Raw genomic sequence first — 15,279 nt, 5'->3', positions numbered from 1 at the left:
GGCAATATACCAAGGCTTTCACCCAATCAGCATTCAGGGCTCGAAACACCAGGTTTATAATGGCTAGCAGTAAAAATAAATATTTTGTCATACCCGTGGTATATGGGGTGTGGTATATGGCCAATATACCACGACTAAGGGCTGTATCCAAGCACTGTGTGTTGTGTCGTGCCTAAGAACAGTCCTTAGCCATGTTATATTGGCCATATACCACACCCCCTTGGGCCTTATTGCTTAAATATACCATGGCTAAGGGCTGTTCTTACTCACAACGAGAAGCGGAGTGCCCGGATGCAGCCCTTAGCCATGTTATCTTGGCCATATACCGCAAACCCTTGAGATGCCGTATTGCTATTATAAACTGGTTACAAACATAAATAAAACAGTAAACTAGTATTTTTGCGTCATACTCGTGGTATATTGTCAGATATACACAGCTGAAATGCTGTTTCAGCAATCAGCATCCAGTACCCAAACTACCCAGTTTATAATGTCTTATTATACATACCTGTCCCATCATGGTCTCTTTGTACTGCTTCTTCTGGGTGACCTTGATGGGCGGCAGCTTGGTGACGGCTGACACCAGGAAGTTCATGAGGATGTCCTCACAGTTAGCCAGCTGGTCCACCATGCCCTTCAGGCTGGCAGGCAGGAAATTGGTGTACAGGAAGTGGTAATATCTGAGGAGGAAGAATAAGTTAATGAACAGGAAGTGGTAATATTTGGAGGGAGAAGAAGAAGAGTTGAGAGGGAGATTTAGAGGTATTTGTAAAGACCTGGGACTCACTCAAGATTAGAGTTTGGATCGATTGATTGATTTGATTGAGTTAAAAGCTAATCAAGCAGTTCAATGTACGTTTTATAACAGTGCTGAAATGAGTCTTTGTTGAACAACTGAATGAAAAAGAATGTAATGAGGGTTGGGACAGGATCCACGATGCACCACTCAACATGACTGATGTACAGTATGTGGCCTCAGGCTACTTCCTACAGTAGTGTTCAGTGGAAGCTTATGTCACTTTCAATTGTGTTTGATACCTTTCCATTCCAGCCATTACAATAAGCCCGTCATCCGATTTCTTAATCCACCAGCCTCCACTGGTAGTCAGTGCTTGTCTTGGGCACGAGCTTACCAGAAAAGAGCACTGGCACCTCAAATGCTCTACTGCTTGAGTTCCTGCACCTGTTATAGAATATTAGCTCAGAAAATATTGTGAAGCTCCTGTACCTAAATAAATAGTACCAGCACCCAAAATAAGTACCGGCACCTATTTCAGTCCAAGTCAAGCACTGCTGGTAGTGTAATACTGTTGAACAGGGTGAAGTTGCACCTATACACTGATCTTGGGTCAGTTTTCTGATCCTAGATCTGTACCTAGGGGAAACTTCACCCTGGAGCTTGTACTGTAGCCCACTGCATGCACCTGTGGTAGATGGCAGCTCCGGTCAGCACCATGGAGTAGTCGTTGGTCCACTTGGAAGTGTAGCCCCAGCGCTCTTTGTTGCTGTCCCAGAAGTGGCTCCGGGCCGGGTAGCCCACCAACCTCTCTGGGAAGCTCTGCCACACCGTGAAGGCAAAGTCCACCTGAGGAGGAAGACAAAACCGATAGCAGACACCATGGATTCCAGTCATTGCACTAGCGCTAGTTAGCAACTTCCTTCAAACCGCACGCAGACATTAAAATGGTATCCTCGAGTTCATCTGACTCTGGGGAAGTAGATAAAGGGCCTCAGCCAAATTCCCAAAGTATCCGTTTAATACACATTTTATACACTCAATGAATGCACACTCTCCATTTATTTTTTATTTAACTAGGCAAGTCAGTTAAAGAACAAATTATTATTTACAATGACGGCCTACCCCGGCCAAACCCTCCCCTAACCCGGACGATGCTGGGCCAATTGTGCGCCGCCCTATGGGACCATGCACAGAGCTTATAGACAGATACGCGTCCTCTCTCGAATGCCTCGTCACACAAACTTATTACACAAACGTGTTTTCAAAAGCCCTCTGCAGTTGGCTGACCTCTCGCTGGTTGATCAAAGCATTTAAATAAATAAATCAGAGAAAATAGACAGGGTCAGCCTGGTTCCGGCAGCAGCCAGACAGAGCCTGCGTCCCAAATAACACCTTCCTCCCAATAGAGCACACTATATAGTGCACTATGTAGGGAACAGGGTGCCATTTGGGACACAAGCAGCGCCTCCACCAGAAACGGAATTAAGAGTGTGTAATAACAGCCACAAAAACAGCCTTTATGGGCTCCCACTCAAAACCTCGTCTCGGCAACATCTGTGTTCTCATGGTGTTATGCCAAACTGTGAGCCTGACTCAGCTCGAGGAATGAAGAGAAAAGCCACCCCAGGAAGCAGAAATTAAACCCTTATTAAAACAGTCACAATGGTGGTTTCCTCAATATGCAGGGGATCGCGACGTGATAAAAGATGCCAATTAAACAGAGAGATGGGGAGAGCAAGAAATGGAGAGAGAGTGAACATGAGAAAAGTGTAAGGGGTGGGAGGGATAGAGAAAGAGTATGAGAAATTGCTAGAGATAAACAGGGCAAAATGAGACAGATGGATCCCTAAGTACTATATAAGAGAGGGGGGTAAGAGAAAGTTGCATGCGGGACAAGAGTGAGGCAATGAAAGAGGTAGGTTTGGAACTCACTATACTTTCACTCGCTTTCTCCCCATTTCTGTACTCTCATAGGGACAGCCAGGCTTGGTCTCTGTCAGGCTTGTAGCGCTGCCTGGAGCGTGGAGAAGTGGCCCTCCCTCACTTTTTTCAATTTGAGAATACACAAAGCTGGTGAAACTATTTCTGGAAAATTGTATAAATTACACCGAACAAAAATATAAAATGCAACATGTAAAGCGCTAGTCCCATGTTTCATGACCTGAAATAAAAGATCCCAGGCATTTTCCATAGGCACAAAACATTTATTACTCACATTTTGTGCACACATTTGTTTACATCCCTGTTTGTGAGCATTTCTCCTTTGCCAAGATAATCCATCCACCTGACAGGTGTGGCATATCAAGAAGCTGATTAAACAGCATGATCATTACACAGGTGCACCTTGAGCGGTGGACAATAAAAGGCCACTAAAATGTGCAGCTTTGTCACACAACACAAGGCCACAGATGTCTCAAGTTGAGGGAGCGTGCAATTATACTGACTACAGGAATGTCCACCAGAGCTGTTGCCAGATAATTTAATGTTCATTTCTCTACCATAAACCACCTCAAATGATGTTTTAAAGAATTTGGCAGTACATCCAACTAGCCTCTCAAATGCAGACCACATGTATGGCGTCGTGTGGGCGAGCGGTTTGCTGATGTCAACGTTATGAACAGAGTGCCTCATGGTGGCGGTGGGGTTATGGTATGGGCAGGCATAAGCTACGGAAAACTAACACAATTGCATTTTATCGATGGCAATTTGAATGCACAGAAATACCGCGATGAGATCCTGAGGCCCATTGTGAGGCTCATTTTTTAAGGTATCTGTGACGAACAGATGTATATCTGTATTCCCAGTCATGTGTAGGCTGTCATTGTAAATGAGAATTTGTTCTTAACTGACTTACCTAGTTAAATAAAAATAAAAAAGTGAAATCCATAGATTAGGGCCTAATGAATTTATTTCAATTGACTGATTTCCTTATATGAACTGTAACTCAGTAAAATATTTGAAATTGTTGCATGTTGCATTTCTTTATTTTTTTCCAGTGTATATTTAAATTAGCACAATATAATGACAAACCAAATTAAAATGTATAACAGCCTAGAGGTATATAAATTGTGGTTTCTTCCCAGTCTTCTCTCAGGCGGTGGCGAGAATGATGAAGAACTATGTGTGTGTACTGCGGAGGCCAGTCAGAGGCTTGACCACTTTGGCCAATCAGAACGTTGGAAAACATATATATATATATATTTTTTTATCACTGTGTCTGCCTTGACATTCATAAAACTCCACGGAACCCCTCGCCCAGTGGAACCCAGAACGATATATGACCACATGGTTCCGGCGACACCGCTCTGCGCCGAGGACACCCAAACCATAGTGGACACAGCAAATCCCATGGAGCCGGACCCTCTCTGGAAGTTTCTGTAGCCCTGCTTGGGATATATTTAGCCTACATTGGCTATTGGTTGAGACGCAGGGCTCGATCTAGCTTGGTATGTCAGGGTGGTGATAGTTCACCTGTTTTATTTTATTCTATAATAGGGTATATTGTAACCATGTGTTCAAGCTAATCAAATCAAAGTTTATGATACAGCGTGCAAGCTAGACAAACTGAAATGCCTACTCGCAAAAAAAGCTCCCCTCTCAAACAGTGCAATGATATTCAGCTATATGTATTTACATTAGGCTATAGTCAAAAAATAGCTATACCAAGCAGTCGTAGGCCTATTAGGCTATAGGCCTAATGAAAATGGTTGTTTTTTTGTTCCTGAACTGGCCAAATGGCAGAGCTATCCTTCAGCACCACAAGTTATTAAAGGTTAAAAAGTTGGTTCAACTTCAACATCACAGTGCAATCATGGCGCTGTCCTTTCAGCACCACGAAGGATGCTCCAATCGCTTAAAATGACATATCGTCCAGATCTGTTGCCTACGCCTAATAGTCCTACGCATCACTTATTGTTATTATTATAATAATAATTAGTGATGCACCGATATGACATTTTTGGCCTATACCCGATATTTTCCTTGCCAAAAAAAAGATACCGATAACCAATATAAAAAAATGTTACGGCCTTTTAAGCATTCTAGTACAATTAAATAGTTAAACACACACACATGGATGCGGTGGTCTAAGGACTGCATCTCAGTGCAAGAGGCGCCACTACAGCCCCTGGTTCGAATCCAGGTGTATCACATCCGGCCGTGATTGGGAGTCCCATAGGGCGGCGCACAATTGGCCCAGCGCCGTCCGGGTTTGGCCGGGGTAGGACGTCATTGTAAATAACAATTTGTTCTTAACTGACTTGCCTATTTAAATAAAGGTTGCACGCACGCACGCACACACCAAAAAGTTATTTTGTTGGCATTTAGGTATGTCCCCATTACCAGTAAAACATAATCAAAACCTATTTCTTTCACTTACTTGCTGTGCTGTTTCATTGTTCACTTGTTCAGTCGCTTCATTCTCAACCAGGATTTCTATGGAACACCGTTTGGGTCTTTACGTGTCAAAAAATATACTATTTGACGTGTCAATTAAGCTTGTTGACCAATCAGGACCTGAATATGACTGCAGGTCACATAATTTAACGTAGTTATTATACATTGATTACACTATCACTTGTATTTCATATGTCACATATGTTTGCTATGATACTGGTAAAGTTGTCTCGCGCACCTACGGTGCTGGTCATAACAAAAGCTAGCTAGCTCATGGATGCAAACAATGTTCTTCCACAAAAACATAGCAGAACGACAATCTGTTTCAGTAGCTATAATTAGCTAGCTAACTATATAGCTGGGTGTCATCATCTAAAATAACCCTAATTTATAAGACAGTTCTTATTTGATTAATGGTGGTCGGACCCATCTATGTGAAGCTAGCCACAATAAGGATTAGCCACAACAGTGGACTTTACGGTTAGCCTTCAAAATAAAAGTATGGCATAATTCTACTATTTGTATTGATTTGCATCACTGTCAATGACATACTTTTATTATGAAGACAAACCTCAAATTCCACCATTGTGCCTAATCCTTATGGTTGCTAGCTTCACAACACAACCCTGTCGAGCCTCACTAGCCAGATGAAGCTAGCTGGCTGCTTATAACGTTAGCTTTGGGCAACAGGGTTAAGTAGCTGGCTAGCTATTTATTTTCATGAACTGAAGTTCAATTTCAATAGGCGAACATCAAGTGGCAACCTAGCTAATACTTACTCACAAGGATTCCTAAATCATTGCTAAGAATAATGAAAATTACTGCAGTTTCTACAGCTAAAGCTAGCTACCCCAGAAGTTGCAGTCGAACAAATGATGCTTTATTACCAATGCGGTATTGAAAACTCATCGTTCGTGGCCGGTGTTTGCAGACTTTTGTACAGCTTTGACAGTGCTACTGTATCTTTTTTGACACGCAAAGACCCAAACGGCGTTCCATAGTATGTATGTTGTCAAGCTAATAGCAGTGACTCTATTACTGTGTAACTCCAGTAGGGCAACATCTGAAAAATAGCGCACTTGGTAGTGTGTACCGGTGCTCGACCAGTCGGCGAAAGCCAACATCACCCACGACAGAGAACGGTTGATTGTCAAGGGCAATGAATTCCATTATCTTGGCTTTAATGGATTTTGCCTTTGAGTTGTCTCGCTGAAATTTTCTTACTCTTTCAAATTACTGCTCGACTTGTTGACTGCTCGATCCATACAGCAGACATTGTGGGCTAAGTTAAGAATGCTGTGTTGCACAAAATTTTACGTGGCGTCATTACGTCATGTGCATACCTATATAATGTAGGTACGTCAGCTTTGACATTGGTTTTGCACATCGGCGTTAAACCAGACATTGGCCGGGATTTCACCAATGGTGATTTTAAACCAGAGTTAAATGTCTGTGATGGAAAACTGAGGATGGATCGACGTTGTAATTACTCCACAACACTAACATGTGTTAGTGTGAAAAGAAGGAAGCCTGTACAGAATAAAAACAATCCAAAACGTGCAGCCTGTTTGCAATAACATGCTGACCAAACCGCATGTCCGCGTGCGCCATCGCGCACAAGTTGATTTTGTTCACCCACACCAGAAGCGATCAGAACACGCAGGTTGAAATATCAAAACAAACTCTGAACCAATTATATTAAGTTGGGAACAGGTCAAAAAGCATTAAACATTTTTGGCAATTTAGCTAGCTTGCTGTTGCTAGATAATTTGTCCTGGTATATAAACATTGGGTTGTTATTTTACCTGAAATGCACAAGGTCCTCTACTCCGACAATTAATCCACAGATAAAACGGTAAGCCGAATTCGTTTCTCATCATCTCTCCTCCTTCCTTCAGGCTTTTTTTTCTTCTTTGGACTTTATATGGGCGTTGGCAACCAACTTTACAGCATTACTACAACCTACCGGGGTGTGGACCTAAATTAATCTTTCAATCACCCACGTGGGTATATGCTCCTAAAAACCAATGAGGAGATGGGAGAGGCCAGACTTGGAGCACGTTGAGCGTCACAAATAGAAACAATTTCTATTTTAGCGCCTGGCGTGCGAGCAGTGTGGGTGCAATGATTGAACAACATTTAACATGTGTACATTTATTTTGCCGCGCACGCGACACGAGCGGTGTGGACAGCATGTAAGGCACAAAAGTAATTGTAAAAGTAAAATGTGGCAAAGAAATCAACTTTTTGTCCTAACTACAAAGCATTATGTTTGGGGCAAAACAACTAGAGGCGAAAGAGCACCTATTTACACCTATTTAGGCGAGGTGCTGGCTAGCGGAGTTGAACACTTAAAAAAATAAAAGGAGAGCCGCACACTCTAGGAGCTCAGATGCAAAAATATTTTATGTCCATCGTTTCGACAGACAAGCTGTCTTCATCAGGGTATAATGACAAACACTGCGGGGTGACTCGTTTGTATATAGTGTCAAAAGACAGACACAGGTGTCTGTAATCATGGTCGGGTGTGGCCTGATATCATTGGTTAATTCTCATATATTAAAATAGCATACCAAAAACATAAATGGATAGCGTACGATCATAGATACAATTTGGCTACATGAGCATACAAACATTTACAATAGCAAAATCACAATAATGGCTTCCGATCAAAGTCTACGTTGAGAACGAAGGGAGCAAGGGTCTTTAAATTAAAGATCCAGGCAGCCTCTCGTTTTAACAATAAATTGTCGAGGTCACCCCCTCTCCTAGGGAGGGTGACATGTGCGATGCCAATATAACGTAGAGACGAAATTGAGTGGTTTGCTTCCAAAAAGTGGGCCGCAACTGGGTAAGTCGAGTTTTTGCACCTAATGGTGCTACGATGCTCTGAGATTCGTACTTTTAATACGCTCTTTGTTTTACCCATATAATTTTTACCACAAGGACAAGTTATAAGATAAATAACTGCCTTAGTGGAGCACGTGATAACACCTATGATTGGGATCCGTTTCCCTGTTTGGGGGTGTTTGAAGGATCTACATTTATAAGTGCCATTGCATTGAGCACAGCCATTACACTTGTAGTTTCCATCCAGTAGGGGTGCAAATACATGATGGGCAGGGATATCTTGGGGTGGTAAATCAGAGTTTACCAATTGATCTCTAAGATTTCTTCCCCGCGAGAATACGACCAAGGGAAGGTCCGAAAACACATTACCGATACGATCATCGGATCTTAGAATGTGCCAATGTTTGTGAACAATTCCCTTAATTTGTTCAGAGCACTTTGAATAGCGGGTATCGGGAACGCATAGAATGCTTCTTTTTGCGAGACTGACCTTGAAAAAGGTCATGTCTCGTTTTGTTTAGAATTTTCTCAATGGCAGTATTAATCTGACCATTTTTGTACCACCACTGAGTACTACTCTTCATATTTTCAAGCATGGTGTGGTTGCATCATGTTATGGTTATGTTTGTCATCGGCAAGGACTAGGCAGTTTTTTTAGGATAAAAAGAAACAGAATAGAGCTAAGCACAGGCAAAATCCGAGAGGAAAACCTGGTTCAGTCTGCTTTCCAACAGACACTGGGAGACAAATTCACCTTTCAGCAGGACAATAACCTAAAATTCAAGGCAAAATATACACTGGAGTTGCTTACCAAGACGACATTGAATGTTCCTGAGTGGCCTAGTTACAGTTTTGGCTTGAAAATGTATGGCAAGACTTGAAAATGGCTGTCTAGCAATGATCAACAACCAATGAAAGAGCTTGAAGAATTTTTAAAAGAATGATCAAATATTCTACAATAAATTTGCAATAATCTTAGACTTACCCAGCAAGACTCACACATGTAATCGCTGCCAAAGGTGATTCTAACATGTATTGACTCAAGGGATCGAATAATTATCTAAATATATGTTGTTTTTTAAGTTAGAATTTTTCTTCCACTGAGTATTTTGTGTAGATCGTAAAAATAAAAATGTAATCAATTTCAATCCCACTTTGTAAAAACAAAATGTGGAAAAAGTCAAGGGGTGTGAATACTTTCTAAAAGGCACTGTAGCCTACAAGGCAGGCTAACAGTTTGTTAACGCCATCTGTTCTAATTCGCTCACGAAACAGTAATTCTAGAAGATCAAAATCCATATTCCAATGAAACTGATTGAGATCAATCAAATGACTGGCATGGAGATGCAGTTTGGACGTTTCACCGGTAAAACGTGAAGAATTTGCATTAACGACAAACAGTAAATGGCCTATTTTGAAAAGATGTAGCCTAAGCCTAACTTGGTCTTTGAGGCTATTGAAACATAGAAAATGTTCTTTAGACAATATGTGTGGGCATAGGCAGACATTGCAATTGGAGGATGCATTTTATACATATTCTATTCTATATTTAATTGGCTTCATCTGTCGGTACAAACTTTGAGGAAATGATGTCGTCATAAAAAAATAAAATGCGCTCCCTCACTAAAATAGCACTACACCACTGGTCCCTGTGCTGACACAGCACCACACAAAGCACCGAGGGCCCTGGAGTAATGCCAACACTGACATCATCATTATCCCCCCCATCAGCAGAACAGAGCAGAGCAGAGGCCACAGCAGCCTGGTGTGCCACTACACTGACAGGGTGGGAGGGAGGGAGGGAAGGAAGAGAGGGGGAGGGAGGGTAGCGAGAGAGAGAGACAAAGAGGGTTGAGAGATGATAATAGAGATAGGAGGAAAGAGACAGAGACAGAGACAGAGAAGGCGAGAGAATGGGGGAAGGGGGAAAGCTACATGGGGAGAGAGAGAGTGGCCATTAAAAAACAAACAGCATGAGGTGGAGTGAGGTGAGAAAAGCAAGGAGTTAAAGGGTAGAGGAAAAGCAGGGGAGCGCACCAGAGCTCTGGAGAGAAAGTAGTCCCCCATTCCAACACAGTAGTATCCTTAGTGATGTGTGGAGGAACACTAACCTCTGTGGTTGAGAGTACAGTGTCCTCATCCAGGCTGAGCACGGCGTCGGTGACAATGGTCTCGTAGGGCAGGAAGCGACTGCTCATCACCTGCATGGGGAGACAAGAGAGTACACAGGGTCAGTACACTGTCCTCTGTAGCTCAGTTGGTAGATCATGGCGGTTGGCGGTTGCAATGATAGTGGGCTCGATTCCCGGGACCACCCGTACGTAAAATGTATGCACGCATGACTAAGTTGCTTTGAATAAAAGCATCTGCTAAATGGCATATTATTATATACTGAACAAAGATCGAAACGCAACCATTTCAACGATTTTACTGAGTTACAGTTCATATAAGGAAATCAGTCAATTGAAATAATTCCTTAGGCCCTAATCTATGGATGTCACACAACTGAGCACAGGTGCAGCCATGGGTGGGCAGGGGAGGGCATAAGCCCACCCACTGGGGAGCCAGGCCCAGACAATCAGAATGAGTTTTTCCCCACAAAAGGGCTTTATTACAGAGAGAAATACTCCTCAGTTTCATCAGCTGTCCAGGTGGCTGGCCTCAGACGATCCCGCAGGTGAAGAAGCGATGTGGAGGTCCTGGGCTGGTGTGGTTACATGTGGTCTGAGCTTGTGAGGCCGGTTGGACGTACTGCCAAATTCGCTAAAACAAGGTTGAAGGTGGCTTATGGTAGAGAAATGAACATTAAATTATCTGGAAACAGTTCTGGTGGACATTCCTGCAGTCAGCAAGCCAATTGCACACTCCCTCAAATCTTGAGACATCTGTGGCATTGTGTTGTGACAAAACTGCACATTTTAGAGTGAACTTTTATTGTCCCCAGTACACGGTCCACCTGTGTAATGATCACGCTGTTTAATCAGCTTCTTGATATGCCACACCTGTCAGGTGGATGGATTATCTTGGCAAACGAGATATGTTCACTAACAGTGTCACGTTGGCATAAATGATTCGGGAGACAGGCGCAGGAATGCGTAATAGTTTTTTTTTATTAAGCCCAAATTACAGCGTTCCGTGTGAAGGCACGGGGACGAAGACCGAACAAACACGTAACAAAACACAGGGTAGAAACCCAAAACAAAAGAGTGAGGAGTACCTCGAATAAATAACACGTGCCGAATGATTATCACACAGGACGAGACCCGTAATCATCTGCGCAATCCACAATGGCACGAAAGCCCGAAACACACAGCACAGGTACTCACACGCACCAACGGACATTATAACAATAATGGACCGCCCAATGGAAACCAAAGGGCACAAGTACTAATCAGTGGGAATAGGGGACAGGTGTGCGTAATGAAAGTTCGAGTGATCCGTGACAAACAGGGATGTAAACAAATTTGTGCAATTATTTTTTAGAGAAATAAGCTTTTTGTGCGTATGGAAAAATTCTGGGATATTTTATTTCAGCTCATAAAACATGGGACCAACACTTTACATGTTGCGTTTATATTTTTGTTCAGTATATATTACAACGGCACAGCACAAGGGTCTATACATAAAGCACTGAATAGACATGTCCCAATAGACATGAATGAATGGGTTCCTTTAAGTCTTCTACTCTCCTTTCGTGACCAGGTATGAATATGATAAAAATATGGTGGAAACCTTACTATAGAATAGATTGGATTGAGATGCTTTGCTTGAATGTTGTGAAACCCCACAAAACACACACTAGCTGAAGTAGTCCTCGTCTTACACACGACACAATTTCCCCTTTCCTGATTGTGACAAATCCGTATTTTCAATTTCTATAATATATGACAGCTTTAAATATCTACAATGTATGTATAGTTAGTATAGTACGGGTAGCAGAGGGTTGGTGGGGAGTGTGGAGTTACATTGGGTAGGTAAAATACCATCTTAAATGATATGTATACAATACATACATACATTTACTGACTGAGCTGAAAGCCAAGGGTGGAGAAACACACACTCAAGTGCATGTATCATGTATATTCACTAGAAATCAAACACACCCCACACGTACACCCAGCCTCACGCACTCATTCGGCCACAGAACCACACACATGCATGGGACACAGACACTTCACACACCCCCCTCCTTTCAAACGCTCCGTATAACAGCCACACGCTTCCTTGTAACCTTTTCTCTGGAGACAACACTCAGCTCTGAAGGTCGGGTCATTCCAGGAATCCCTGTTCTTTCAAAAAGCTACTGCTTACATAAAGTCTATATGTGTGTGTGTGTGTGTGTGTGTGTATGTATATATACTGCATAAAGCATTGGGTAGAGAGACTAGAGAACAGAGGATGATTAGTCAAAACACTTCGTACCCGCCGACCTCTGCCACAAAGTGCCCTAAACGGAACACATCTCGAATGACTCAGATTGCTGTGTAACTGTGTGGCCAAAGAAGTGCGACAAAAACAACTAACAAATAACACAAATGACTCCAAATGTCTACAATTCCCAGCCACGTTTTAGTCGCTCAGAGAGAGAGAGATTTGCACATCATAACAACACTATATACACATAATATGACATTTGCAATGCCTATTATTTTGGAACTTCTGTGAGTGTAATGTTTACTGTTCATTTGTATTGCTCATTTCACTTTTGTTTATTGTCTACTTCACTTGCATTGGCAATGTTAACATGTTTCCCATGCCAATAAAGCCCATGAATTGAGAGAGAGGGGGGGGGATAAGATGAGGATGCAATTTCTTTCCCCATCACAGATGGTTTTAACGTTAGAAGTGTGACATGTTTACCTGGGGGGAGGGGCTTGTACGCGCTAGGAATGTGAGCTCTTAGAGCAGGAATCAGCCTCCCACATTCCTCAGAGAGGGAGGAAGAAATAGGGGAAAAAAGAGAGAGGGAGGGAGAGAAAGAGTGAAAAGTATAGCGAGAGAGGGTAAAGAAAGACTGTGCGAGAGACACACCGAGACAGAGAGCGAGAGGCAACAAAATGTGTGGTGCAAACCACAATAACACTGTACCGCTGGGTCTCGAGCCCCCATCCCCCTTCAAAGTAATGAGCAGTCATTCTGACTGCAACATTCTAACAGTGTAATTAATACATTTCATAATCATTTGGTTGTTTAGGAAGGCCTTGGATAGCAGAATACGATTGTTTTATTTATTTCAAATAACACAACAGCATTTTAAATAGTTTGTTACTGTAGGCTATGTAAAAACTAACCCCTCCCCCAAATTTTTTACAATTATAATTAGGTGTTGAATAAACCATTTTTGTGGAATGCCTTTGTTACAACTCTGAAACAAGTGTTGGAACACGGTAACAGCTTCTTTTTAGAACGATAACGAGAAGACGAAATATGCACCAACCACCAAGACCAGAGGTCAAATGATGAAAACGGTAGCCTAAACATCATTATAAGCGACCAAGTGGCCTTGATAGTCACAATCAGCACAAAAAAAAGGAATAATAATGTATACAAGTGTTGATATGACTGCAGTAAAAAAATATATATTGTCAGCTCGTGCTTATGTTGTGTGCGTCTTCACGCAATGGCATCAGTTGGATTTCGTTTAGCTGTTACTCCTTGTCCCAACAGTTGACACAAATCTTCATAACATTCACTTGCTTGACACACTGACATACTTTTGTTTGGTTGTAGTGCGTAGTAGTCGCCTGTTTCCTCATTGTGTCCCGTGGTCTTGTCATTCTTCAGCCCTGTTGTGGAGTACAACAGCTGAGCAGGCGCCTTATTTTGTGCAGAGGGAGGGAGCTCCCATCTCACTTTGTTCACGGTGCCGGCCAGACTTGTTTTCTTTGCAAGCGAGTCGCTCGCCAATGACAGTGAAGAAATAGTCCATGGTGACACTGCTCCCATTGCCAACGTAAGGTTCCACAAGCCTCAAAACCACATCTTCTGACACTCGCTCACATGATGTGGATATTTTCCCAGATATTGAGAGACGTGCAGCATTTACAATAATGCACGCTCTCACTGTACAGCCAACTCCAAAGTAGGCCAGAGTAGACTGATATGACCGCTTGGATTCAGTGGATTGATATAGGGTAGATACCATTTAAGATTATAATTAGAGTGGATCAATACAACAGAATGGCCCGCCCTGTTCTTCATTCACTATTGGTGATTACATAATTATGCATTGTTTGCTTCCCCTCGCTCATCAACTCACCCATTCTCCCCATCATACTTCATTTATTTAATCTGTTGTTATATGTGTGATATTAGTTTCGGTATAGTTTAGGTTCAGTTTCCAGGCAATTATCGTGGGATTATCAGTTGGGCACTGCACTTTCAATTGTCGGGAGAAGGAGCGGAGCAGGCCCTACTGTCGGGAGAAGGAGCGGAGCAGGCCCTACTGTCGGGAGAAGGAGCGGAGCAGGCCCTGCTGTCGGGAGAAGGAGCGGAGCAGGCCCTGCTGTCGGGAGAAGGAGCGGAGCAGGCCCTGCTGTCGGGAGAAGGAGCGGAGCAGGCCCTGCTGTCGGGAGAAGGAGCGGAGCAGGCCCTACTGTCGGGAGAAGGAGCGGAGCAGGTCCTACTGTCGGGAGAAGGAGCGGAGCGGGCCCTACTGTCGGGAGAAGGAGCGGAGCGGGTCCTACTGTCGGGAGAAGGAGCGGAGCGGGCCCTACTGTCGGGAGAAGGAGCGGAGCGGGTCCTACTGTCGGGAGAAGGAGCGGAGCGGGCCCTACTGTCGGGAGAAGGAGCGGAGCGGGTCCTACTGTCGGGAGAAGGAGCGGAGCGGGTCCTACTGTCGGGAGAAGGAGCGGAGCGGGCCCTACTGTCGGGAGAAGGAGCGGAGCGGGTCCTACTGTCGGGAGAAGGAGCGGAGCAGGCCCTACTGTCGGGAGAAGGAGCGGAGCAGGCCCTACTGTCGGGAGAAGGAGCGGAGCGGGTCCTACTGTCGGGAGAAGGAGCGGAGCGGGCCCTACTGTCGGGAGAAGGAGCGGAGCGGGCCCTACTGTCGGGAGAAGGAGCGGAGCGGGTCCTACTGTCGGGAGAAGGAGCGGAGCGGGTCCTACTGTCGGGAGAAGGAGCGGAGCGGGCCCTACTGTCGGGAGAAGGAGCGGAGCGGGCCCTACTGTCGGGAGAAGGAGCGGAGCGGGCCCTACTGTTGGGAGAAGGAGCGGAGCGGGCCCTACTGTCGGGAGAAGGAGCGGAGCGGGTCCTACTGTCGGGAGAAGGAGCGGAGCAGGCCCTACTGTCGGGAG

At 43.9% G+C, this 15,279-nt stretch overlaps 1 protein-coding gene across 1 annotated transcript in view; it reads right to left on the bottom strand.

Moving 5' to 3' along the window:
• Positions 1-15,279, bottom strand: part of LOC120022446 (exostosin-1b-like) — a 120,119-nt gene that overhangs the window by 11,490 nt on the left and 93,350 nt on the right. Inside the window, exons 8-10 of the mRNA XM_038966349.1 lie at positions 10,096-10,185; positions 1,425-1,585; positions 509-680 (exon numbers count right to left, since the gene is read on the bottom strand). Coding sequence (XP_038822277.1) covers positions 509-680; positions 1,425-1,585; positions 10,096-10,185 — 423 coding nt within the window. The remainder of the gene's footprint in view (positions 1-508; positions 681-1,424; positions 1,586-10,095; positions 10,186-15,279) is intronic.

The sequence above is a fragment of the Salvelinus namaycush genome, chromosome 27 (genome assembly GCF_016432855.1).
Source record: "Salvelinus namaycush isolate Seneca chromosome 27, SaNama_1.0, whole genome shotgun sequence".
Lineage (NCBI taxonomy): Eukaryota > Metazoa > Chordata > Actinopteri > Salmoniformes > Salmonidae > Salvelinus > Salvelinus namaycush.
The sequence above is the reverse complement of the archived record's forward strand: the minus strand, read 5'-3'. Positions and strand labels throughout refer to the sequence as shown.